Source organism: Drosophila willistoni (genome assembly GCF_018902025.1).
Source record: "Drosophila willistoni isolate 14030-0811.24 chromosome 2L unlocalized genomic scaffold, UCI_dwil_1.1 Seg168, whole genome shotgun sequence".
NCBI classification, from domain to species: Eukaryota; Metazoa; Arthropoda; class Insecta; order Diptera; family Drosophilidae; genus Drosophila; species Drosophila willistoni.
This window is the reverse complement of record NW_025814047.1, coordinates 8,507,156-8,524,668: the sequence shown is the minus strand read 5'-3', so window position 1 is coordinate 8,524,668 and position 17,513 is coordinate 8,507,156. Positions and strand designations below refer to the sequence as shown.

Here is a 17,513-nt window from a genome sequence, read left to right as displayed (position 1 = left end):
TTTTCAAAGTACCAAAATTTTGTGAAATCAACAGTGAAAAGGTGAGTGCAATGCATCAAAGTATTGTATTTGCCGTATATTTTGTGATTCTATAAAAATTTATGTGATTATGTAGTGTATATAAAAAATATAGATATAAACTTTAAACTATAAAAAGGCCCGGTTATGACTTAGCTGGGGTGCCCAGTTATGTCCCATTTTTTTTTGCACTCGGATTATGTAAAATTGTCAAATTCCAACATTTTTGTTGTTGTTTAACAACAAGGAAAGGAAATTTACATATTGAGACCAGTTTGTCCAAGAATATTCTGGAAGATCTCCATCGGGAATGTTCATTCGAAGTGCGCTAATATGCAAGCAAGTTATTTCACTTGCAAAAACTGCGAAAGTCACATGGACGACGAGGGCTTAAAATCGTTCTCATTTATGGCCATTTTCTTTTGGGTTTTTCATTGTTTTTGGCTTTGAAGCCCTTCATAATAAGTAAACCATTAAATCACAACAATTCGTGTGACATTCCTTTCATATTTTCTTATTTTCAGTGAATTTCTTAAGTTGAGTCATAACTGGGCCACTTTTTTTTAAAGTTAAAAAAAGTTATCCAAATTAAATCTGTTTCAAAATTTTTTGAGTAAGTCAAATAAACATACATTCTTTGGAAAAAAGTTGCGTTTGGTTAATATTTAAATGTTAAATTTCTTAATTTTTCATTTTCCCGAACTGAAGAAAAAATTTCGAGGTTTTTCAAAACCCGGGTCATAACTGGGCCCTCTCCCCTATATTTTCAAATTTTAGCGCCAAATGAGTATTCGATATGTATTTTTCAATACATTTGTCAATTGAGATATATCGATATATCACGTAAATGGAAAAACATCGTTAGAGCCATCGATGTAGAGCTGAAATGAAACATCGATTTTTAAAATAATTCATTTATTTCGCGAATCTCAATGTTTTTAAATTCTTCGTTCAAATGCAACGCTGGAATAAAGAGGTATAGCAACAATAGTTAAAGCGATACTAAATAAAAACAAAGCGACTAAGAAAGATTTGGGTTTATGTTTTAATTATAAACTTATTTGGTAACTTTTTTTATAACTAATTGAAGCTTTAACTTTTTCTTTTAAATTATCGTCATTAAAAAAAAAAAACAAGGATTAAGGATCTTTTTTTGAGATTTTTGTTTAACCCTTTCGACCCCAGCGACACTTTGCTTTTCTTTTGTTTTGTATGCTCTTTCGCAGTGATAATGGTGCTTTTAAGTATACACCCTATGGCTACAAACTGTTGGCTTAAACTTTGTAAGTTTAAGTTAACTCTACAAATAAATAAATAAATAAGTATACACCCAAAATATGCGACAAAACATATTTTTGAAGATCATTTGGCAAAGTTATTTTCAATAAGCTGCACGTGCATAGAAGAAAAATTGCATGCGAAAATCATTAGTTTTTAAAGTAACGGCTTTACATTTCTAAAACATATATTATATATAAAGTATGCTTTTGTGCTCTTGTGGGCAACGGTCTAAAAGGTTCAAGTTCCAGCCTAATCCTTCACTTTCCCATCGTTATGATAATATAGAACATTGGGTTGTATTTGGTTAAAAGGGACGTTGCAGATTGTGCAAGACAAGGACACAAATTTCCAAATGCAGTAACTGTAAAGTCCACCTTTGTTGTAATAACAATAAAAACAGTTTTTTTGACTTTTTATACCTAATTATTTGAAATAAACAAAAATCATTTAAAGTTGTTGAAAGAAAAAATTTCTCTTTTTTGTATACCACCATGGTCCAACGTTGCTTACAAGCAACTTTCCGTAGCCCCCCAACGGGTAGCCGTGGCGACTTAGCATTTTAACCTACACAAATTCTTCTAAAATTAATATAAAAAGATTAAACGAAAAAAAAATGTTTCATTCCACAGGGAAAAACTTGGGGTTGAAAGGGTTAAAAACAAAATTTTGCTTACGACACTAGATTTCAAAGATATTATTTGGCCTGCCGTGCTAAATAATCGATCCGATTCGCAGGATGACGAAGGCACACATAAAAATTTATTTGCCAATTTTTTTTAAAACTTCCGATGTATCGATAGTACAATCGATGTTATTTCCAGCTTTACATCGATGCCCATCTCCTCACTAGAATGGAAGCCATGTAAAACACAAAGTACGCGAGAATTAGTGCAAAATAGTGAAAATATGAATGAAAAAGATGTGCTAAACACAGCAATGATAAATGCAGAGACCTAAAGTTCTTTATGGGTAAACATAGTTATGTTATTTCAATGAGTACGCGTACTTTAGGATTGCAACTGCATTTATAACTCTGCCCCTTCCCCTCTCCGACTTGGACTGCGCCTTGGCATACCTACAAATGAAAAACCTGCTGAATTACAGTTAGACACTGAAAATAGCTGCAGTTGTAAGATAATTAAAAAACAACGCTACAGCCAGCCCAGAGTGCAGAAAAGCGGACGTTTGAAAGAACGAGAGCATGGAAAACGAATCTGTAAAGTCAGAACACAGTGGACGCTCAAGACGCTCTCGTAATCACAACAACAATTCCAGCGGGGGAGGAGGCGGAGGTAGTGTGAACAACGGCTATCACAGGGATAGAGATCGATCACGTCACTCGCATCGCAGCACCCACTCATCTAAGTCGGGTGGAGGTGGCGGCGGTATCGGCAAGGGATTTCAGCGGGGCAGTGATATGGCGCCTTACCAGACAAGCGTAAACATGGCGGGAGATGGTGAGAGCCGGGATGGTCAGGAGGTGATCGAAGTCCAAATTCTACCGCAGGACGAAAACTGGGGTGAGAACACGACTGCGGTGACAGGCAACACCTCGGAGCAGAGTATATCCATGGAGGACGTTAACAATATGTGGCATCGCGAGAATGATAAAGGATTCGGATTTCGATGCCGGCGCTATGTGGAATCCAGTTTTTATTTTCTTCTCGGCTGTGCTGCTTTCTTCTCGCCGGTCGCCATGGTGGTAATGCCGCACATTGGTTTATTCTCCTCGGCCTTTGATCATCCAGAATTAACCCAGACTAGGCGTACCCAGCTGCTGGCCTGCAGTGAGCAGTGCAAGGGCCAGCTGGTCTCCCTAGCCGCACGCTTGCTGCTCCTGGCGATTGGACTGTGGGCGGTTTTTATGCGAAGAACTGCTGCCACAATGCCTAGAATATTTCTCTACCGCGGGATTGTATTGCTACTCGTGACGATTTGCACTTTTGCCTATTGGCTATTTTATATCGTTCAGGTAACGAATGGAGCACGAATTGTGGTGGAGACCGATGCCGTAGACTATAAATCTCTGGTAGCGTACGCCACCAATTTCGTTGATACACTGCTCTTCATCCATTATGTGGCTGTGGTATTGCTGGAATTGCGTCATCAGCAGCCTTGTTACTATGTCAAGATCATCCGCTCGCCGGATGGAGTGTCTCGCTCCTACATGCTGGGCCAGTTAAGCATTCAACGTGCTGCCGTCTGGGTATTGCAGCACTACTATGTCGACTTTCCGATCTTCAATCCGTATTTGGAACGTATTCCGATCTCTATATCCAAGTCACAGCGTAACAAAATTTCCAATAGTTTCAAGTATTATGAGGTGGACGGAGTGAGTAACTCGCAGCAGCAGAGCCAAAGTCGAGCTGTGCTCGCGGCGAATGCACGTAGGCGAGACTCATCCCACAATGAGCGCTTCTACGAGGAGCATGAGTACGAGAGAAGGGTTAAAAAGCGGCGGGCTCGACTCATTACAGCAGCAGAGGAGGCCTTCACTCATATCAAACGGATTCACAACGAGCCTGCACCGGCGCTGCCTTTGGATCCGCAGGAGGCCGCCTCCGCCGTGTTTCCTTCAATGGCTCGGGCCCTGCAGAAATACCTGAGGGTCACACGACAGCAGCCAAGGCATACTTTTGAAAGCATTCTTAAGCATTTAGCGCACTGTCTCAAGCATGATCTGTCGCCTAGAGCTTTCCTCGAACCCTATCTAACCGAATCACCGGTGATGCAGAGCGAAAAGGAGCGTCGATGGATTCAGTCGTGGTCGCTCATTTGCGATGACATCGTTTCTCGACCCATTGGCAACGAGTGCACCTTTCAACTAATTCAAAATGATGTCTCTCTTATGGTTACCGTGCACAAATTGCCGCATTTCAATCTTGCCGAAGAAGTTGTCGACCCCAAGAGCAATAAGTTTGTGCTGAAGTTGAATTCAGAGACATCCGTATGACACCACCAGAATTCGCTACACCAGACGCAGCAACAGCCCTCCTTAATCACTCCCACGCATAGCAATCAAACGCAATCGTCGTATTTGCATGTGTTTGTTTGAAGAAAGCTTGGGTTTCCAAAATAGGATTAATTGTATTTCACGTTTTAACATTCAGTACTTATGTTCATTCTGATCAATTAATATTCGTTCACACTTTTTCTAGAAATACGAACATATCACGAGCTTGTCTTTTGACACTCAATCGTAAAAACAATGCAGCTCTTCATCCATTTGATTTCCTATAAACATTTCAAATATTTTTTAATCTAAACTCAAAACGTAGCAAATAAGAAATTAATATACTAAGTTAAGATAGAAAGACTTGTGCAAAGGGTGTGTCATTTCCCAGCACCGATGCTGGGCGCACTCTTGGCGCGATTCACTCCCTAAATCAAATAAGATCGCACAATTGTAATCAAAAATGAATCCTAAATATTGAGCCAAGTTCCAATCCGAAATAGACTACTCAAATGTAACTCTTAACTCGAATGCAACATATGACAAATAAGGTTTAAGCAAAGAGAGACTGCCTGCATTTACATATACATATACATAAATATATATACATACATATATACAAATTGCCAACAAATTGAGATCAATAATCTTAACCATGCATACATCAAAATATGTATTTTTAGATACAAAATTTTCAATGTATAAACCACTACTAGTACTCGAATATAAGTAATGTATGTGTGTTCCAGTGAATCAAACCAATTTATTTAAACTTTTATATATTAATTGCATACTTTATATCAACTTAGCCAACTTTTTGCTTAAGCAATTACATTTTATTTCGTTTTTCTAGCTAAATGCTTGTTTTTATTCGATATAAGAAGTACTCTATACATATTACCAATCGACAATTATCAGAAGAAAAAGCAATTTTTCTTTACAATAACCATATTTAAATTTGTTGTATTAAAACAAAAATCGTAAAATAAATGCACACACAACACTTTTTTAACCAGCTTTAATATGAACAATTTTTGTTTTTGTTGGGAAAGAATTGATTTGACATGTATGTATGTAGAAATAAATTAAAAGGTCAGCCTAACTAGAGTCGAGTCTAAAGGTTTTGTATTAAGGACTAACTATCCCTTTAGGATCCCTGCATCCAAACCTGTTTAACTACGGTTTAACTTGTTCATTATCAAGCATTTATCCAAAAATTATTCCTTTAATACCGTATTATATACATAGCTGCCATAGGAAAAATCAATTATGATAAAATTGCAAATTTGATAGTTTAATCCATTCGTTAACGACTGTGCCAATTCTATCAAGATCGGACAATTATATAGTATAGTTCAAAATAGTAGTAACCAAAAAAAACATTTGATGTTTAACAAGTGAGAAAAAAAAACACCGATCTGAACTTCTGGGCCATGGAGACTAAATAGTTTGGTGCAACCATTTAGTTTTTATATGTATTTAAACTTACCTCCAGCATTCGCGTAAAAAAATACATTCATAAGCTATATGTGTATTCATAAGCTGATTGGAAAACTCAGATTATGGACAAATCAAAGGCAGGTATTAAGTGGAATTTAGATTTCTCATAATAATTTGTATATACATATTCGGTACTCTAATTTCAGCGATAACCATTTCAAGTGTAATTGATTTGAGTACTTGTGTGTTCCATGTGGGGGGTGGGAACTTCTTATCGCTGTTCGGGAGAAAACGAGGCCACCGAATTGTTTATGCCATACAAACGATATCCCCACCATTGTTTTTACAGTTGAATGCTGTTGATTTGTTTATTTCATTTTTATAAATATGTACTCTAGTTTAAATAAAAGTATTACACTATTACAGTTTGGAATATCAGTAAATTACAAGACAGCTCTGTGTCCATGGTTAACTATTTTTTGGTTTTTTCGGCTTGTGCAACGTTAATATTGTTATGAATAACTAATTAATTTTGAAGGCAATTAACTGCTGTCATATTCGTCAATTGGTAATCTTAGTCATGTTTAGGCTCCAAACCGTTCTTCTCGGGCTCGTAGAACTCTTTGACAATGGCGTCCACCATGCGCTTTAAAGTGTTCGTCAGTTTCTCCCAGTTCTTATCCTCTGGTTTGCCACACATCTCAGCATAATATTTCACCTTGGGCTCTGTACCGCTGGTGCGGAGAGTAACCACAGCTCCGTTCTTAAAAGTAAACGTGATCATCTGTGAACTGGAACTAACGGGCAAGGTGGCCTTCTTGTCGCTTGTGCTGCTGTCATAGCCAGTGGTCAGATCCCTTACATGGACTATTTCAAACTCATCATCCAAAATTCCTGTGGGGTAGGTGTTCGGCTGATCATTGTCAAAGTTGCGTAGGCGTTCGAACATGGCCGTGATCACGGGCGGACAGTGGCAAATGAGATATGAACAAATGCTAACGTGGAAACCATATGTCTCGTAGATGTCGCGCAGCTTTTCCTGCAGGGTCATGCATTGCTTACAGCGCAGATAACAAGCCATGGTAGCCACATGGGCGGCGGCACTGATACCATCTTTGTCCAACACATTGGTTGAAACCATGAAACCAATAGCTTCCTCGAAGGCAAATAAAACAGTTTTGCCAGCCTCCTCCTCTTCGATAGCTTTGTTCCCCATCCACTTGAAACCTGTGAGTGTTTCATGAAAGCTGAATCCTTCGCGTTCTGCCATTGATTTAAGAATCTTGGAACTAACTGTGCTAGCAATCATCGAGCACTTGGAGATATCTCCATCGGGATTCCGCATTTTATAGTTCTCCAGTGACCACCATCCCAGCAAAGCACCTAGTTCGTTGCCGTTAAATAATTTATATTTACCATCCTCACCAATCTCGGCGACAGCCAAACGATCCGCATCGGGATCGTTTGCCAAAATGATTTCAGATTTATTTTCCGTGGCAGTTTTAATTGATAACTCCAATGAGGTTTTGCCCTCCTCAGGATTGGGCATGGGAGTGGTCGGGAACTCGGGATCCGGCTCTATTTGCTCACGCACAGGAATAAATGGCTTGAGATTTATTTTATCGAAAGCCGTTCGGACATAAGGATGACCCACACCGTGCATAGCCGTATAAGTAAAGGACAACTTACACTTGCCGTTCGCCTCCATCAATGGACATGAAATGGACTTTTTCAGGATATCATAATAAGCTGGCACAACGGATTCGTAGGGATCCTCCAACAGATCATTGGCACAGAAAGCTGAATCATCCCAAGAATCGCATCTGGGTTCCAGGTTGTTCATTATAGCCTCTTGAATGCCAGCATCATGCGGTGGAATAATCTGGGCTCCGTTGCTCCAATAGACTTTATATCCATTGTCCTGCTTAGGATTATGAGAAGCGGTCACCTGGACTCCAGCCAAGCAGCGAAGCCTCAAAATCGAAAATGGTACCAAAGGCGTGGCCACAAAACGAGTGTAAAGATAAACAAGGAAATTGTTATTCAGAAACACAATGGCGGTTAGCTCAGCAAATCGCTGACTATTGTATCGTCCATCATATCCGACGACGATGCCGCGGCTTTTCCAGTCCTCTTCGTTTGGGAACTGCTCCTTTAAATATGCGCATAGTCCTTGAGCGGTTCTGCAAAGAAAACGAGTCAGAATGAGTTGATGTGGCGAAACCTTGGTCAAATTACTTACTGGACCACAACCAACTCATTCATGGAGTCAAAGCCAGCCCGCATACAACCCCTTAATCCAGCTGTTCCAAATGTAATACGTGTACACAGTCGTCGTCGCAGTCTGAATCGGAACAGAAATGTATCAATATCGAGATAACAGATACGATAAGCCACTTACGTGCTCCAATCTTCTGCCTTAATTGCATCCATTATCTGCGATAAGGTGCTTGGGTCTTTGTCATATCTCAGCCATAACCGAATTTGCGCATCCAGGTCCGCATCGCCCGACAATGCCATGGTCTTTAGCTCACATTTCATTCGCGCTACTGGAAGACTCATGGTGATTCTGAGTGCTAAGCGAAGGAACTGCCAAAGAAATACCAATTTCCAAACTGATTTCGTACACAATGTAATTTGAATTTCGAAAAATATTTATGACAGAGAAATAACTATATTTTCGACAGATTTTTCACCGGATCGCTAGGTCAAATAAATAAACTGACTGACTACATAAATATGACTGACAGCGCAGCTGCTATGGGATGGGCCGATTTTAATTGATAAGCCCAATGCTGGGGGTCGCCCTTTAAAACAAACATCAAGGTCAAACTCACCCGGAAATACGCGACTTTGGTAATTTATTTTATAGCCGTTAAATTGTGTATGTTTATTATTTAAGAAAATCGGCTAAAAGCTATTTTCTGATCTATTCAAAGTGTTTACATCAAATGGTTTCTATTTTTAACGGGACATGTATTTAAAACTATTGCAATTAAATAGGACTGAACAGATGTTCTCTTTTTGCCGCAACCGATAAATCGATGAGCAGAGATGATTTTCTTTTTTTTGTTTATGCCTCTGTGACATTAGCTGCAATTCGCAAACTACACTCCGATATTAAAACTAGAAAAAATAGGAACACTGTTTTGAATGTACACACAACAATAATATTTTTACTATATTTTTTCCGATCGGCAGAAACTAATTATGATCATTCATCTTTGATCTATGATTTTGAATATGAACGGAATTACACTGAATTATTTGTATGTCCTTTTTATGTAACTTCTCCACTGAATATGACTGTAAGTTATATAGTTTAATGAACTTTTCAACCAAAATGTTTTTGTAACACTAAAAAAGTGGCCTTTATTGCAAAAAAAAATAGTCATTCTACAGAGATAACGTTTGTAATGACTACTGTGTTAGTTGTTGAAAGAGAAAATTGCAAGGGTATGCACAATTCGGTTAATATGAACTTGACGATATATACTTTTAGCACTATCAGTAGCAGGGCAATCGATAGTTCTATTGAATTTTCGATTACTTTAAGAAGACTCTGCACGACGCTAGAAAACAAATTTATTAATTTATTTTCAATTTCGTGAGAATAAACTAATTCCAAATGGCTGACGTATTAGATATTGACAATGCCGAGGAGTTCGAAGTAGACGAGGATGGTGATCGTAAGTGCAAAAACGTGTATAATATTTCATTTAGCCGGTATGATTTAACCTTTTCTTTTCCGCCTACGTTCTTGCACACAGAGGGTATCGTGCGGTTAAAGGAGAAAGCAAAACATCGCAAGGGTCGCGGCTTTGGTGCCGATAGCAATACCCGCGAGGCAATACACAGCTATGAGCGAGTTCGCAACGAGGATGATGATGAACTGGAGCCAGGTCCACAACGTTCGGTAGAAGGCTGGATATTATTTGTAACTTCCATACACGAAGAAGCCCAGGAGGATGAGATTCAGGAGAAGTTCTGCGATTACGGCGAAATAAAGAACATTCATTTAAATCTTGATCGCCGGACTGGGTTTTCCAAGGGCTATGCCCTCGTCGAATACGAAACGCACAAGCAAGCCTTGGCTGCCAAAGAAGCTTTGAACGGAGCCGAAATAATGGGACAAACTATTCAAGTGGACTGGTGCTTTGTCAAGGGACCCAAGCGCGTTAGAAAGTCAGAGAAGCGACGTAGATAAACAGTGGAATATGTCACGATTGCGTGAAAATAAAAATGGAAATTGAAATACATTTAACTTTAGCCTAATGGAAAGTCTATAAGCAAATGAAATAATAAATTGACTCATTAAATTACCATAATCTTCATTGAAACTTTAGCTTACTCCCGTCCATGTACAGGTTCTCTTATTGTTAGTGCAAATCGTTAATGTTCGTGAAGTCGATATTCCGACCTGATCCTGTTCAATGACCATTTTGTAAAACTCTTTCTTTTTGTATCATGTCTTTTACTTAAATAGTTGTAATTTATTTTTTTTAGTTAAAGTGAATGTTAGTTTTATTTGCCTAGATGTACTTAACAGCCATTGATGGCGATCTTCTGAAGAACTCGATCAAAACAAGGAATTGTTAAATTTTACCGCGATATTCTTGTTTTACATATTTGGACGTTTCGGATTATAAAGGTAAAAAAATTTTATGGAACATTCCATATTAACAAACATAAAAAACTTTTTCAAGAAGAGTCAATAAAAATAAAAAGGAACATACGAATATATATACAGTGAAAGGTCTAGTCGCCGACAGCTCCCGCAGGCGAACATCTTTTGTAGCCGGACGAATTTTACAGTCCCAAGAACATGATTTTCATATAAAATACGTTCCCGCAGGCGGACAAAAATATTGGAACCGTGGCTGTCCGCACACTGGAGCTCTCACTGTATGTATATACTTATACAAAGAAATACTTTACATACCACTAGGGACAGGTATTGTTAGTTATAGCCGTCAAAATGAAAAAACGGCTTACTCTGAAGTTTGCAAAAGGGCGTCCCAAAATCTTTCGCTGGAGCAATGTTTTTCCGTATGACAGCTACATACATAACATACTTATCCGAACTCCTTTAAGTTCAGTTCAGTCATTAATGAGTATTTTAAACTGATAAATTTTAATTTTTTTGACATTACCCTAGAAAATAACGAAGTTATTAAATCACTGCTCGTGACTTAGCCGGTTGCATGTGAGCTAAATGGTATAGTGATCCGATCCGGCTTAATCGAGATATACACCTCTACGAGGAGTTTTCGTTGATTCAGACGGATATGGCTATATGAAGTCGTCTCGCCGTGTATATATATATATACTTTATAACGCTCCTTCTATGCGTTTGCAGGGGTATAAAAAACTTTAAAATCATTGAAAAGAAACTTTTGGATAGCTGAGAATAGGAATCCAATCAAAGAAATAAAAGATTAATATTTTTGTCAGTTCTCTTACAATAAACACGAAATAGAAATAAAACTAGACGATACATTATGCGTAATCTTATCAATAAAATAAATTGGAACGAACCGCAAAACATCCAACGATTTAAAATAACAAAAACTTTGACGATTATGACACTATTTTTTTTAAAACTGAAGTTGAAAGCTGCCGCCACTTACGCAAAAACAATATAAAAAAACAGCAAATACACAATTCTTTAAATTTTGCATCTTTTATAGACCCCAAAAACTAGCCACTTTCAAAAATTCTATCGACATCTTGTTTTTTTTTCGAATTGAAATGTCCAAATGCAAATAATACACAAGTTTGTAGTTGATAATGGGTGATGAATATTTATGCGCTTAGATCTTAAATAGATAGTGGTAGACTAGGTTTCGTTTCAACTAACATAAAAAAAGATACAATAGATCCATTTAATGACGTTGTTTGGCATACAAATATTTTAGGATATCGATTAGATTAATATAGACTGAGCAATTTTTGGAACAGTGCGAAATTAAAATTACAACATACAAAAAAGAGGAGAATAATGTAACAAAATGTTTTGTTAGTCGTATATATGTATGAACATATGTACCTACAAAATGAGGAAATGAAAAGTTTATGATTAAACACTTCTTGATTTTCACATTGTTTTTAAATCAGTCGTAATTGTGGTGTGGAACTTGTTGCATAATTTTCGTTCGGTTCTTTTTGTATGTATATTGTGAAAAAAAGTCAATAAAAATCAAATGCCCCGAGATTTGTAATGCTTAGTCATAATGTCCAATAATTTCAATATCATCAGCCAAAGGACTTTCGATTTCCGGTTTGCTTGGATTGCAAATTTGCTGATTTGAGTCCACATTAATCAATGATAATGTCATTTTGCTGCTTAGTATGACCTAAGGATAGTAAGAAAGGATTATAGATCTATGCTTTTTTGTATGTTCAAATGTGATTCAGGACTTACAGCTGGTTCTTCAGATGAACCATTAAGCTCAGCATCGTAGACCTCTTCGCGTTTGATTTGAGAATCGGCTACCAAAATCTGACCCTCATGCGCCAAAGCCCCTTCCAAGTAAATTGATTGCGGTTCGGGTAAACTCTCATCCAATTTGGACTGAAAATGGAATTTGTTGTTTGAAATGACAGTTTTGAAAACTATATATCATCAAGCGGTTATACTTAATCCTAATTATAAATATATCGCATTAAAGAAATAAGTTTGTTGGTATTGCCGTGTTTAACTTAGGACTGAAGCTATGGAGCATGGGGCACTTAAAGGCAACACTTACATGTTCGCTTTGTGCTGTTCGGAAAACAGGAGTTGGAGGGCGTCCAGCATTCCATTTTTGGCCGCCCTCACAACTGGCTGTTAACTCCATGCCCAAAACCTAAATCGAGCTAGATTTATTACAAATGCACAAAAAAAAAAAACATTTGGTGTAAACCAAACTGAAGTACACGAGCTTACCATCATTTCTCGTTCAGCGCTAATGTCCCGACGTTTCGTATGAAGTGGCTTAGATGAAGTTGTGATCGATGTCGTTTGTGGCGATTGCTCCTGTTCCTGTTGCTCACCCTGGTCAATATTTGTATGCCCATTGGAAATGTTTTGCTTGTCTAATGGTTTCCTGTTTTCGTTGTCGTTTTGCTATTGAGTGGAAAAATGCAAATTAGTTGTGGCGATCCTAGGTAATGTTGTATTAGAAATGCAACTTGGTCTGCAGCGCAATTTAAATTAGAAATGGTTAAAAATAAATTATAAACAAAAAAAAAAACGGAACACACAACGGAAAGAATAATACAAAACGGATATAAGTCTTATTAGGTTAATGGAACACAAAAACAAAGTAAATAATTTAAATATTGAATGTTTCGAAACGATTGCCGTTTGGGGGACCCTTCTTCCTGTTAACGGCCATACCATCTAACCTTATTTAAATCAGATTCAGATTGAACTTGACTCGTTGCCCTCATCGTTGCCTGCTCATCGTCGTCTCGAATATTCAATTGCTCATCGGCAGCATCGATTAAGCCTTGAATGGCCGTTACAACTATTTATATTCGAATATTTTCATATTTGTCGGTTTTTGGTTTTGTCAAAATGTACAAATATTTTACATGGCGAGAAATGTGAAACAGAAATGTTTTTCATATTTAGAATTTTTGAAAAATTTGTTTGTTTTCAGCATAATATACTATGTACTATATAAATTATGAGATGATTTTTGTTGGTTTAATTATTCAGCTGTGAGTTTAATATGATTGTTCAGAGAGAAACGACTGAGAAAGATTTCGATTTAAATACCGATTTTGATAACTATAATGATTCAATTTGAATTGTAAAATATGTCCCCATCATAAGAATTTAGTTAACAGACACACACACTTACACACAGAGAGAGAGAGAGAGAGATAGATAGATAGAAAGTGAGAGAGAAGATGTGGGTGTGTGTGTGTATTTAAGATGGTTAGTAGATAATTGGCAGACGACGAGCACAAAGTTAATAGATGTTATTAAATATGACAAAAGTGGGAGGTCGACTCCATGCAAGGGGAGCAAAAAAAAAAAATCCATTCCAAAGAGGGTCTAGTCTACATATTGCTTAAAAATCAGAAGTACTTAGTTCTTGATCTGTGATTTGATTTTATTGCGGATTAAGGAAATTTTTTGTTTTTGTTGTTTTTTTTTCATTTTTTTTCTGGTTTGTTTAGAAATTTGTCTGCCTCTTGAGAAACTTCATGGCTATCATCTTGAAAATTGAAAATTGTAGAGAAATCAAAAGATTAATATGAAGAGAACGCAGCGAATCAAAAGTATGTGTGTGTTGGTAGATAACTAAAAAATGGGGGGATACGAGATACGATATATGTATATATAAAAATGGGGAAATGATGGATAGAGGGCGATCTTCTGGCTGGCTTTTGAGGAATCTAACCTTTGCCTCATACTGATCCGTGTTCATTTCGGCAATCAGCTTGGCCATGGCTCGTTCTGTATCCTCGAGTTTCTTGCGCAATTTTTCTATTTCCATCAACTGTTCGGTTTCCTTATTAAACATGGTTTTCTCCACCTCGACCAAGGATTGACGTTGTTGCTGCTGCTGTTGCTGCAAATTTGTGGCCACTTCGGTGGCCGACAGACTGGCATTGTAGAGCTCCTTTGTGCCATTTGTGCGCCTTCCTTTTGCCGCTGTGCTGGCGACGATTCCTAGAAATTGGCGTACGGATTTTTGTTTTGTGGTTTTCATAAAAATTCGGAAGCAAAAACAACAAGGATAAGGACTACGAACTAAAATACGAGTATCTATTTACAAAATGTGTCGGGTATGTGGTTGTGGCTAGGACAAATAGTGAATTCATTTCGGCGGGATTAGTATATATATTTATTTTACATACAACATCGAGACATATATAAGACAAAAAAAATATATACATTTATGTATATACTTGAGCTAAAACCAAATGAGGGGGACATATTTCAAAACTCAAGACTCAAATTTCGATTTCAAAAGAGTTCAATACAAACTTAATGGACTTCAAAACTGAATCCCGGCTTACTTGTTTGATGTTCCCGCCAGCCTTTCATTTTCAGCATGGATGCGAAAAAAGCAAAGAAAATACAAAAAAACGAAGTGGTTTTCTTTTGGTTAGCTTTGATTTTGTGAGTTAAGTGTGGGGTGTATCGATTATACAGTAAAAAAAGACTATTTTTTGATCCTTAAATACATACATAAATATGTATATTGGCCTTAGCTTATGACTCACCCAATTTTGTGTTACCCAAATCCTCCACTTGGCTGTGGTTAGAATGGCCAAAAACCTCCTGACGGAAACTGGGATCGGTTGGGGCTGGTCCATAGGGTGCATTTGGCACCTGCTTCTTGAACGCAATCTAATGGGAAGCACGAAAGTTAATAGAGCTAATTAATCGAATACCACGAGATATGTTTTGAGGCAATCCACCTTCATTATGGTATAGCCAAAGAAGAGAACAATTCCAATTGTGTAAAGAGGCATAAGGAATCCCATGCCACCTCCACGCTGCTGAGCCGGATGATGCACTGCTCCTGCACCCATGGGTGGTCGCATTCCAGGAATGGGTCCAGGCTGATAAAATAGGAAGGTGAAAGAAAATATCGCAATGAGAGATTGTCTCCAATCAATCGATCTAACCTACTAAAATCTGTTGACATGCGTGCCCTGACAGATAAGTTAAATATATTTATTTGGTAATTTCTTCATTAACATACAATAATGTTTGAGCGATCAGACAGTTTTCAATTAGTTCATTTCGACCTTACGGAGGTAGGAGTGAAGTAGGAGGCAGGAGTAGAAGAGAAAGATTGGGGCAGCTAGAAATAGGAGGGCCCCAAAAAAGATAAATGAACTGGCGCAATAAATTTGGCAAAAGTTCAATATGTATGTACAATATTTTGTTAATCATTATTGGGTCCTCTCCCAACATCCCGCATCCCACCTTGCTTTTCGCTTTTCTCCTTTTCTTTATTACACACGTATTTACAGTGTGAATCCGTTTAATGAATTGGCCTCCCTTTTTACAACAATTTAACTTTTTCTTGGACGGACACCTCCAAAAATTACAAAACGCGTTTAACTAAACATTAACTGGTTGTGATTTTACTGTGGTGCTCAACGATCTTTGGCCATTCAAGAGAGTATTCACTGTTTTCATCTATTGTCTATACGTATGTACATATGTATGTATTTGTATTTGTATTTGCTTGTCTTTTGCCTTCAATTTGCGTGCAGTGTCATAAAAACAAAGCCCAAATCCAAATAAAATAAACGTTGGCTATTTATAAATGACGTCTAAGCGAGGGCGCTGATGTGAATTGCGGATATGCGGATGTATGTGGACGTGAATGTGTGTGGTTGTCGGTGTCTCATCCTCCTCATCCATCTCGAGATGGAGGCGAAGGTGAAGAGACAAATATTTTTCAGTTTCTTTGACTCACCCGTCCATCAACAATTCGAGGCGGCGGATTGCTTGGAGAACTTTTGCGTTCAACGATGGGCACAGTGGGCGTGGCTGGAATGGCCCGTCCACGCTCTCTCATGGCCTGATATATCGATTCTGGATGCAAGTGGGCTGGTCGCTCCTGGCGCAAACCTGACAGTATCGAAGGTAAATATGTGAGTATGATTTGTATTTTCATTTTTGATGACAATCCAAAAATTGCAGTTAGATTCGGTTGAGTAAATAGTTAAATAGGCAATGAAATATTAAAAATTATTTAAAGCAAAGAAGCGTGGTGGGGGGACGAGTGAGTTTTGCTCTTCATTTAGCCGCCAACCTACTTATTTCGCCTGTATACAAATTAATTTGTTTGCGATACAAATGGGGACCCACAAATGGTTCGGGACTCGGCTTCGATGCATTCAAGAATTCCTCACGGTCAAGTACGACATCGCAACAGCCTGGTTACAATATTAAGGTTTAACCCGGGGACACACATACACGCACACACACGAACAACATAAATAATATTGAATAAAAGTAAAGAAATCATAAAATATGAATATGGTCACAACATCAAAGTAGTTAAATATTCAAATACCTCCTGGCCCTCCGCCTCGGGGATCCTTGATATTTGGCTTGACCGTGGCTGGGCCAAACATCATGGGATGGAAAACTTTGGGCCACAGAATGGCAATGCAACCAATAACCGTGACTATGATGAGTGCCGTCTTTTTGGAAGTCATAGCCTCTTCCACTCCGCCTCCGCTTGAGCTAGACGATGGAGCAGGCCGTTTCTTTATTGCTGTGGACATAATGATTCAATTCGTGTTTTCGTTGATTTTGTTCCTTTATTGTGCTTCGTGGTTAATTTGTATGTTTATATTTTAAAGCTAAAACGTAAGGCAACTTTATCTCGCTTCGTGCTGATAAGTTGTTCCTGCTCTGTTCAGTTTGGTTGGTTGATTGATTCGTGGTTAACTTTGACGTTGGCTCATTTTGGTTGTTTTGTGTTATTTGTTGTTGTTTTGTTTGTTTAAAGCATCATCTGAAAGATACACAGATATTGGTACAACCATGTACTAAATATATATAATTACATTTGTAATAATAATTATCATTAGCCTTAGTTCACTTCACATCACTAAACATTGTTTTTTTTTTTTTGGTTTTCAAATTTTTATTACATAAATAGGCAGTCCCGCGATTTGGTGTTTTTTTTTTTTTTTATTTTGTTTATTTTTAGCCTCTACGCTTTTCGGTTTTTGCTTGGCCTGTCTGTCTCATAATTCTTGATAGCAATAATTTTCTTTCTTTAAATTTTCTTTGCCATTTTCCTTCACAATTAATGATCGCGTAAACATAAATAATATCATCAAATGC

The 17,513-nt window shown here is 37.7% G+C and overlaps 4 protein-coding genes across 22 annotated transcripts; 2 read left to right on the top strand and 2 right to left on the bottom strand.

The window, feature by feature from the left end:
- Positions 1-2,123: 2,123 nt before the first annotated feature.
- On the top strand, positions 2,124-5,280 carry LOC6652285 (vang-like protein 1). The gene has a single exon (XM_002074752.4). The coding sequence runs from the start codon at positions 2,501-2,503 to the stop codon at positions 4,250-4,252; it is 1,752 nt and encodes a 583-aa protein (XP_002074788.3). The 5' UTR covers positions 2,124-2,500; the 3' UTR covers positions 4,253-5,280.
- A 766-nt stretch (positions 5,281-6,046) lies between these two features.
- On the bottom strand, positions 6,047-8,706 carry LOC6652286 (glucose 1,6-bisphosphate synthase). Its single transcript, XM_002074753.4, has 4 exons — positions 8,530-8,706; positions 8,094-8,281; positions 7,935-8,036; positions 6,047-7,875 (listed from the first exon to the last, which is right to left on the bottom strand). The coding sequence occupies exons 2-4, from the start codon at positions 8,252-8,254 to the stop codon at positions 6,267-6,269; spliced, it is 1,872 nt and encodes a 623-aa protein (XP_002074789.1). The 5' UTR covers positions 8,255-8,281; positions 8,530-8,706; the 3' UTR covers positions 6,047-6,266.
- Positions 8,707-9,225: 519 nt separating this feature from the next.
- Positions 9,226-10,020, top strand: LOC6652287 (RNA-binding protein 8A). Its single transcript, XM_002074754.4, has 2 exons — positions 9,226-9,381; positions 9,463-10,020. The coding sequence occupies exons 1-2, from the start codon at positions 9,321-9,323 to the stop codon at positions 9,897-9,899; spliced, it is 498 nt and encodes a 165-aa protein (XP_002074790.1). The 5' UTR covers positions 9,226-9,320; the 3' UTR covers positions 9,900-10,020.
- Positions 10,021-11,471: 1,451 nt separating this feature from the next.
- Positions 11,472-17,191, bottom strand: LOC6652288 (resistance to inhibitors of cholinesterase protein 3). Of its 19 annotated transcripts, none has more exons than XM_023181076.2 (11): positions 16,732-17,188; positions 16,472-16,591; positions 16,129-16,283; positions 15,116-15,259; positions 14,918-15,044; positions 14,711-14,731; positions 14,089-14,360; positions 12,621-12,800; positions 12,442-12,540; positions 12,117-12,266; positions 11,472-12,048 (listed from the first exon to the last, which is right to left on the bottom strand). In XM_023181076.2, the coding sequence occupies exons 1-11, from the start codon at positions 16,943-16,945 to the stop codon at positions 11,917-11,919; spliced, it is 1,614 nt and encodes a 537-aa protein (XP_023036844.1). In that variant the 5' UTR covers positions 16,946-17,188; the 3' UTR covers positions 11,472-11,916. The 19 variants fall into 19 exon arrangements, 17 of the variants coding, with proteins under 17 accessions (XP_023036844.1, XP_023036845.1, XP_015032034.1 ...); XM_023181077.2 differs by lacking the exon at positions 14,089-14,360 and adding an exon at positions 13,082-13,203 and having other exon boundaries at positions 16,732-17,186; XM_015176548.3 differs by lacking the exon at positions 16,472-16,591 and having other exon boundaries at positions 16,732-17,189.
- Positions 17,192-17,513: the final 322 nt, after the last annotated feature.